Source organism: Alligator sinensis, unplaced genomic scaffold (genome assembly GCF_000455745.1).
Source record: "Alligator sinensis unplaced genomic scaffold, ASM45574v1 scaffold497_1, whole genome shotgun sequence".
NCBI classification, from domain to species: Eukaryota; Metazoa; Chordata; order Crocodylia; family Alligatoridae; genus Alligator; species Alligator sinensis.
The window spans coordinates 456,173-465,661 of record NW_005842883.1 but is presented as its reverse complement, the minus strand read 5'-3'; the positions used below and the strand labels follow the sequence as shown (position 1 = coordinate 465,661).

The 9,489-nt window shown below is 46.6% G+C and overlaps 1 protein-coding gene across 1 annotated transcript in view; it reads right to left on the bottom strand.

The window, feature by feature from the left end:
• Nucleotides 1–9,483, bottom strand: part of LOC102372428 (vacuolar protein sorting-associated protein 13B-like) — a gene marked incomplete at its 3' end in the record, with an annotated part of 150,849 nt that extends 141,366 nt beyond the window's left edge. The window contains exon 1 of the mRNA XM_006035876.2: nucleotides 9,218–9,483. Within this exon, the coding sequence (XP_006035938.1) occupies nucleotides 9,218–9,364 (147 nt within the window). The remainder of the gene's footprint in view (nucleotides 1–9,217) is intronic.
• Between the last annotated feature and the right edge of the window lie 6 nt (nucleotides 9,484–9,489).

The window sequence follows — 9,489 nt, the reverse complement described above, 5'->3', positions numbered from 1 at the left end:
GTAACCTGGTCATAAAAAGAGACTAGATTGGTCAGGCACGATCTGCCTGCCACAAACCTGTGCTGGTTTCCCCTCAGCATAATTTGTCCTGCCGGGCTCTCACATATGTGAGCCTTGATAATTTTTTCAAAGACTTTGCCAAGGATGGAGGTGAGACTGACTGGCCTATAGTTGCCCGGGTCCTCCTCCCTCCCCTTCTTGAAAATGGGGACCACATTGGTCCTTTTCCAGTCCTCCGGGACTTGGCCCATGCGCCACGAGCATTCGAATATTCCCACCAGTGGCTCTGCAGCGATGTCAGCCAGTGCCTTCAGCACCCTCGGATGGAGCTCATCCGGGCCTGCCGACTTAAAGGCATCCAGTTCTTCCAAGTGACTCTGCACCATCTCAGGGTCTACACATGGAAGTCCGGCGCCCTGCTGCTGCCTCTCTACAATCCCAGTGAGAGACTTGTCCTGTCCCTCACTTAGGAACACTGAGGCAAAGAACTCATTGAGGAGTTCAGCCTTGTCCCCCCAGTCTGTCACCAATTGTTTCTGCCCATTTAGCAGGGGTCCTATTCCTCCCTGGGCCTTTACATTCTTTGCAACCTTTACATTCAAAAGAAAAGAAAAAAAAAGAATACTTCTCCAAAATTCAAATTATAAAAAAAGTTTCAGCCTGCAGAATTAAACTGATCCCATAAGGGTCACCACCAGAGCTAGGACCTTTTGCAGACCTCTCCACTTTAGCTAATGGAGTAACTGGTAGCAGAAACACCTTCTAAGTGAATTTTCACTAAAGGATGAAAATGGATACATGACTACAACACCACTCTAACAATACCATATTTCACTGGTACATTTTATAGCTATTTGCTAGACAAGAAAGACATGATGAGGCCAAGGAGTCAAATTCAATCCCAAATTCATTAGTTTGCTATAATAACAACAAACTTTTCCATCCTATCACTCCCCATCCCATTCTCTTCCGACTGTTACCCCCAGACCTTTCATCTGCTCTGCTCATATTCCTAACTCTTTCTGTTCTTATTACTATCCATCCACTGCTTTGGCCATTCCATCCCAATCTGTGCTCCTGCCATATCCCCTAGTTGTCTGCATCCCCTCTCCTCTCTTACCCTTGTCCCTCATTCCCAGCCACTGCTCTTAACCTCCTTCCCCTTTAGGCTCTTTATCATCCTTCCTTATCCCTCTCTGCATCCTCATCAAGCACAAAGATGCTATGACAATGAAATACACTCACTGCAGACAGAAACTCCAGACAAGATAGCTACCAAATTCCAACAAACCTTAGGAACCATATGTAAGCTGCAAATTTTCAAAAAACTTTTAATTTGGTCAAATTTGACAGACTTACAATAAAGACAGCAACAGGCACTTCTCTGACAAGACTCCCACACACATGCACACACTACATTCCAAGTTCATACTCCAAAATATGGAGGGGCTAGAGTTTCTCAAAGAGAGGGTTTAAGAATGGTTTAAAGAAGAACAGAATTTTTTTCACATTTTTTCACTCACTCATGGAAGCAAATGAATCATTCTAACTGAAATTTTCCCAAAAAATTCAGCCTTAGAGACCCAGCATGGGAAATTTTAATATGAACGGCCTAACTTTGACTTTGGCAAAGTTCTTTAAGTCACTAAAAACAGGTCTTATATTATAGCAGGTAGTTGCTACATTCACCATTTATGATAAATGAAACCAAATGTTTTATTTATTATGGTTTTCAAAAAGCTGATGTAAATGGGCACAAGAATGAGAAACACTATGTTTTCTTATTTAAAAAAAAAAAAAAAACAAAAACCTAGTATCCAGGCAAGGCTTTCCCACAGGAAGATAGTAAGCTACCAGCAAAGTGAGTTACAAATGTAAACTAATCTGCTGGTCTCGCAGATATTTAATTCCTATGCCAATCATCAGTATTGCAATGTTTATTTAGATCTTGATTTGCCTTTACATGTGGGAATTCTGGGTTTACTTTAAAAGACATTCTAAAATAGCTTTTTTCCATTATTTACCAGATGGATTTAACACAAATTCCCATTTTTATCTAAAGCTTCCTACAAGACACAGAAAGCCCTTTGAATAAAAGCAAGCATTTTTTTAATGAAGAAGTAGAGCTGAAGTCAAAATTAAGCTATAGAAGTCATGGACTTTATGCAGAAGTGACCGAGTTAGATTCTTTGGCCTTTATTACTCGGGACATTAGATCAGATGGTCTTCCTAGACCTCAAATCCGATCCTTTAAAATGTGTGACACGGGGAAGATAAGCAAATATTGCATGTTAAAATCAAATTCTTCTACCTCCCATACAACTCTATTCTGCAAATTATATAACACAGTGATGCCATGCAATATTTGTACAATTATGCTGAACATCTTATTTTTGCAATTCCAGATTATATTAAGCTGATTTTTAAAGACATTAGAATTTTTCATAGTTTTCTACCTGGTGGTTTCTCCACAAGACAGAGTTAAGATGAATGTCTTAACTGTTCATTTCCATACTTAAACATTAAAATAAACTGAATGCTGAATTGCCTTGGTTTCTAATGCTTGCCTTACGAATAATCACAATACTACTGTACTATTTCTGCCTTAACATTCTACTAAGTATTCAGCATTAACTATTTTAATGCCACTTTGGAATGGAAATTTCTTCAGTTTTCAAAGAAAATGTATAGTTCCCAAGGGTAGTGGTAGCTTAGGGCATCTGTACATATAGTTCATAGATTCATAGATTGCAGTCGGAAGGGACCACAATGGATCATCATGTCTGACCCCCTGCCCCTGGCAGGAAAGAGGACCGAGGTCAGATGACCCCAGCCAGGTGACTATCTAGCCTCCTCTTGAAGACCTCCAAGCTAGGTGATAGCACCACCTCTCTTGGAAGCCCATTCCAGATCCTGGCCACCCTTACTGTGAACAATTTCTTCCTAATATCTAACCTAAATCCACTCTCAACTAGTTTACACCCGTTATATATATATATATATATATATATAAACATATATAACATATATAACACCTGTTATATACATAGTTGTGTATATAACAACTATATATAGTTGTGCCCAGCACTGCAACACATACAGTTGTATAAGCAGCAAAATGCACATCAGCGCTGAGAAAATGGCAGCAGTGCGCTTTTGAAATAAAACACAAAGGTGCTTTAGTTCAAAAGTACACCGCCACCCTTTTCCGTCACTTATAGAACTGCCCACGGTGCAGCGTGGTGCACATCAGCTTGTGTGCAGAGCAGACTTGATTAACAGAGTCTGCCCCGACCCGCTGGATTTCTGGCACATTGCGGGACAAAAAGGTATGTGTATAAATGCCCTTAGAGACTAACTTGTAACATAAGCTTTTGTAGGTGACAACCTATTCAGTCAGATGATAGCGCAACACTAAGCTACAAATGCAATAAGAATGCTTTTTCAATACTACTAACAATTTAAAGATAAAGAGTAAAAACTTTAGATTGTCTTTTTACTTCAGGAGCAGACTTGCCACAGCATGCTAGTCAACTAAATTGGGTTTAGAGCTGCTTTGCAAAGTATCATAAAGCTGTCAAAACATATAGGTGAATCTAGCCCTTACTTTGCAAGTGACCTCTTGGTTTATTGGGCTATAACAGAGCCTAGCCCAGGGGTAGGCAACGTTTTTTGGCCGGAGTGCCAAAAACCCCACAATGCCTACCTTGGAAGGTTCTGGAGTGCCGGTATGCCAGAAAAACAAAATGAGGGCAGGGGGTACATGGCAGGATGCCCTGCTTGTGTCCCTTGCCCCCCACCCAAAGCTCCAGCTGCAAACATCTGCTGCCTCCCAGCCCCGGCCCCGGGCTCCAAGGGGGCAGCAAATACCAGTGATGCTCCCTGCTGTGCTGCCTCGTCGTTGGAACCCAGCACGGCAGGGGGTGCAGAATGCTGCCTGCTCCCAGCTCCCCACTGCCCTGGCCACACTTCCCCTGCAGGCAGGGGCGGCAGCAGCAGCAGCAAGTGGCACAACCTTGCGTGCTGCCCACACTGCTCCCATACACACAGGGGAAATGTGACCCGGGCAGTGCGGAGCTTGCAGCAGCAGGCAGCTTCCCTATGCAGCCCCTTTGTGTGCAACCCTGAGCGGCAGCGCACATTGCACTCCAGAGGGCCAAGAGGAAGGCAGCAGGGCCAGGAGCACAGCGTGTGCGGCCTGGAGCAACATCTTTCTGCACCCCACGCTGTGCCCTGCCAACCGAGTTACAACGCTGCTCTGCAGAAGCAGCGGCGAGGGCAGCCCAGAGGGGAGCATTGCCGGTATCTGCTGCCTCCCCAGAGCCCGGGGCCAGGGCTGGGAGGCAGCTGGAGCCGGGGCCAGGGCAGAGAGGTAGCAGATATTTGCAGCTGGCCCAGGTTCTGGGTAGCTGCTGATAGCCACAGAGCCTGGGCTGCTTGTAGCAGAGCTTCTATCCTCCCAGTCAGCTGGTGGGAGCAGCCCAGGCTCTGTGGCTATCAGCAGCTATCCAGAGCTGAGGCCAGCTGCAGCCAGGAGGCTACAAACAGTTGCTGCCCTCCTGCCCTAGCCCCAGCTGTCTCCAGGCCCCAGACTAGGGGAAGGCAGCAGGTTCCAGCACTGCACCTGTTGGGGCCAGGGCCAGGGTTGGGGAGGCAGCAGCTGTTCGTAGCCTCCTGGCTGCAGCCAGCCTGGTTTTGGGTAGCTGCGGCCAGGCTACTCCCAGCAGGGCTTGCAGCCTCCCAGCTGCCTGCTGGGAGCAGCCCAGGCTCTGTGGCTATCAGCAGCTACCCAGAGCTGGGGCCAGCTGCAGCCGGGAGGCTGCAAACAGCTGCTGCCTCCCTGCCCCCAACACATGCCGAGGAAAATGGCCTCGCATGCCATGCTCAGCACACGTGCCGGGGGTTGCCGACCCATGGCCTAGCCTAACACAAAACCTGGGTGGAAACCACCACAGAGTCCCAGCATCTGTCTCTTTAATGGGTCTTCCTGCATTTCTGAAAACACTCTCAGGGCAGTGCTGCCTTGTGACACAATGAAAACAGAGTAACAACACAACAGCAGCCCTCTGAAGCACAGCAGCCATGGAATCTTTAACAAGCAGTGACAATTACACCAATTAATTTATCAAAGGCTCTTCACCTCCCCACTCGAGTTTGTGTGGGGACTAACAAAATGGGGTCATAGTCAATGATTAGGGCTCTAAAATACTATTGCAAAATATAAATACTGCCCAAAAGAATTTGGTGCGTGTCCTGTCTCCCTCATTCCTGATTCATTACAAGCAACAAAAATATCACATGCAAGTTAGCTGTGCAACAAAGTTGTGAGTGGTTGAGTTACCTCCAGCACTACAATGGACCCCCTTAAGTGATGCCAGAATTTTGAAATTATTTTTGCTATAATCTGTATTAGAATATTTACATATAAAGTGTATTAATTTGAACATAATTTCTTCACCTATAGCCTCAATCAATTTTTAAAATGTAGAAAGTTTGAGGGGTCTTTTAAAATTTGGTATCCAAAATTTCTTAAATGACTGCATCTAATTTAATCTTACCTCCACTTAATTAAAGATTACTTAAAAATTCTCTAAAAAATTCACGCTGTGCTCAAAGAAAAAGTGCTGCACTTTTGATTTAAATACAAACTGGAACTCAACCTTAACTACAAAGTTACAAGGGTTACCATAAAAAGGGGGGGAAAATCCACACAGATTTTTGATACAACCTGTACTGTTGCTAAATTTAATTTGTAAACATGTTAATTGTCACATTTATTCGATTCTAAGCAAGGTTCCCCCCCCCCATTCAACATGGAGAAAACAGCCTTGTCTTAGTATCAGACTGCTCCACCTGGAAGCTGTGAGGAGGGGTTGTCCAGAGAGCCCAGATCAGCTGGGGACAGCAGCAGTGATACACAGGTTCCTTCTTCCAGTGTCTGCTCCATGCCTGGCTCCCCTCCCTGCCTCTCCCCCGCTCAACTATTTGCCATGCTGGCACGGAGCAGACACTGGAAAGGCAATCCTGTATGCCACTGCTCTGCTATCCCTGGCCTCCCCACAGCTGACTCCCAGCTGATGCAGGCACATGGGGAGCTCCATATCTGCTCCTGCCCTATGCTGCAAGTAGCTGTGTCATCAGCCCTGCTTGGTAAGGAACAGCATCAGTAACATGCAGGTTCCTCTTTCCAGCCTATGACAGATCAAGGAGAAGCAATGGTCTCAAGTTGCAACAAGGGAAGTTTAGGTTGGATATTAGGAAAAGCTCTCTCAAGAAGAGTAGTAAAGCACTGGAACAGGCTACCCAGAAAAGCTGTGGAATCTCCATTCTTGGAGGTTTTTAAGACCCAGCTAAACAAAGCCCTGGCTGGAATGATCTAGTTGGCAATAGCCCTGCCTGGAGCAGGGAGTTGGACTAGATGATCTCCTGAGATCCCTTCCAACCCTAATTTTCTATGATTGGTTGCCTCTGACAAGTACCAGAGGCAACATTTGTTTCTATAACGACTGACGTGTCAGCTGATTTACAAACATTGATAGCGGTAACAACATGGCTACTCACTATTAATCCTCCTGCTTACTATGATGATCCTATTTCACTAATGGAAAACTGACAGGCACAGATATTAGGGCCCCAAATACTGCAAGCACTTATACATGGAGGTATCTCTACATGCATAAACAGTTGCACTGAACTCAGTGAGATATTACATACAGAATGAGAGCCTACAAAACTTGCTCCATTTCAAAAAGCAAGTTTATGGCAAAGCTACTAACTCAATGCAAATCTCCTGAGCTGCACTAACAACAGATTATCCTGCTTTCCCTGGATTCAAAGAATTTCATTCTCATCCCTTCATTTTGGAAAGCTTGGCTACCTCATCTACATGGCCTAAGTCAGGGCTACGTAACTTCCGAGTGACCAGGGATGACAGACTCCCTGGCCACATGCTGCAACACACAAGAAGCCCTCCAGGTCTCACTACACACCTACCTCTTGCCGTGTCCAGGAAGCCAGTGCCCTGTCCCTGCCCTGCTATACTGTGCTGGCACCATGATGACATGCCACACAGGTGCTGTGGGTTCCCTCAGCCCTGCAGAGGATGTGACCCTGCCCTGTCCTCAGGGGTGGGGGCAGGAAGCTGGAGGGAGAGGGAACCCTGGAACTCTAGCTGCAGCAGCAGCTGAAGCAGTGGAGGGAAACCAGCACCCAGACCAGGAGTCCAGGGACCACAGGTTAACTCCTCAAGGGCCAGATGCAGCCCTGGCCTAAGTAGTAATGTCACAGAAGATGTCACCAGATGGCACTATTTAAGACAGCCTTACATTTTATTTTTCTTAATATGCATGTACTGTATGACCTTTGAGCTCTGGAAAATAACAAGAGGTTTTGCTTTCTCCTTTAACCTAACTAGAAATCATCAGTGGTGCAAACTTCCTTCCATTGAACCTGGCATTGAACTGTGAGCTGAGATTCTTGAAAAAGAAGATTGTCTGCAATGCTGTTTTCTGACATCTCTATTGAAATGCTGATGCATAATGTAGCATAAATAAAACAAACTATCCACAGGGAATACTAATACCCTACATATCTTTGTTTTCTCCTAAAGTGGAAAACTGACCAGAGTAGATCAGTTTCCGTTAGCTGGAAACAAATATTTGGTTAAATTATTAGCCATAAGGTGTCAGGACAAATTTTGAAACCCAACTTCTAAATACCTAGTCTGGGCTGGCAACATGGATTGACCAGGTATACAGCAACTTGACTAGTGTGTAAAAAAGTTTTTTCAGGAAACAGAGACAACCAGAAAACTGATCAAACTGAAATGTGCTAACATAAGATGAACTGCAAACAGGTCTTGGAAAACTACAAAACTCTCATGACCAAAAACTCCAGAGCACATAGACTATCCTAAGTATCAGCTGTTTGGAGGAAGAATCAAGTCAACCAGAAAACCTGGGTAAGAGTAGAAATCAATATACTCCACCCATTTTATACCCCTGAAGAAGTTCAGAGGCAGAAAAAACAAAGGTTCTGATTACAATAATCCAAAACCCCATGCTCTTTGAAGGATAAATCTCCTGGGAAGCTTTCTTAACTCAATTTATCATATTAGAAATTAATGACTTGCAATATAAATGAGAAGCATTTTAGGAGATTGCTGTTTCTAGCAATTAAATTTAAGTCAGTCAGTGCTGAGGTTTATCCCCAAAGAGAGAGCCTGGGGTGGTAGAAGTGCACAACTGATTGCTCAACAGCAGCCACCCCTGCGTGCTGCCCAGGATTCAGCTAAGGCAGTGGTCACCAACCAGCGGATCTCAATCCACTGGTAGATCTCAGAGCCTCTTGGAGTCAATCCAAGGCTGGGGTGGGAGGCTTGAGTGCCCACGTGCATACACAGGTGTGCCCCAGTCCAGCAGGTCAGTCCCTGGGAGACAGAAGGGGCAGGGGCCAGATCAAGGCCCCTGCAGTGAGGGACAGTGCTGCAGAGGCAGGAGCAGGGGTAAGCTGGGTGGGGCCCCTGCTGGGTGGGATTTACCTGCTGGGGAGGTGCACCTCCAAATAATTTTTTTTCCCTCTGCCTCCATCTGCCCCCCTCCCTTCCACTCCCCACAGACTTACCTGCTGGACAGGGGAGAGGTGGGAAGGAGGGGGGTGGGGCAGCAGCAGTGCACAGTAGATCTTGGGTTGCTTTTAAATGCCAAAGTTGATCTCCTTTGGTAGGAGACCACTGAGCTAAGAGACCCCACCTCAGCTGAGAGAAGACCGGTGTTTTGGCCTAAACAGATACCAGTAGGGGTATTTAGGATAAATTAGCAATGAACCAGCTAACTGATGGGTGTGGACTAAGATCACCAAGACAAAAATGACACTTGGGGATGGAAACAAAAGTAAAAATACCAACTGGGGAAGCAGCTTGGGCACTTGCCCATACCCTGAGGTAGCAACAGGTCAGGATGAAGGATGTCTCCTCAGCCCAACCATCTGCAAGAAGCGAAGGATTCCCTGTTCACCGAACAGGAGCAGATGCAGAGCCCACCACGCAGGCAACCACTGCCCAGAGGAAACCAAAAGCCCAGAGAGGCTCAGATGGGAAAAAAACCAAGGTGCCAAAACGCAGAAGGCAGCGCGGGTGCGGAGCTGTCAGCAACACGAACGCTGTCGCTGTCAGCCACCTGCAGTGAAGCAGCGGAGGGCGATGAGGGCCACCACGTACCTGCTCCAGGACGTCCAGCTTCAGCTCCAGCTTGCTCAGGACCACGTCTCCTCCCCATAGCGACAGCTGCAAGTCCGAGGGCTTCAGGTTCTTAATGTAGCGATTCACGTAACTCATTAAGATGGGGGTCACGTAGGACTCCAGCATCCTGGCGGAGCCGGGGCCGCGGCCAAGCGCTGGGGGAGGAAAGCGAGAGCTGGTCAGCGCCGGCCCTCGCCGCGCGGGCCGGGGGGAACCACAAGCGGCGGCAGCCGCGAGGCTAGGGCCCGGCT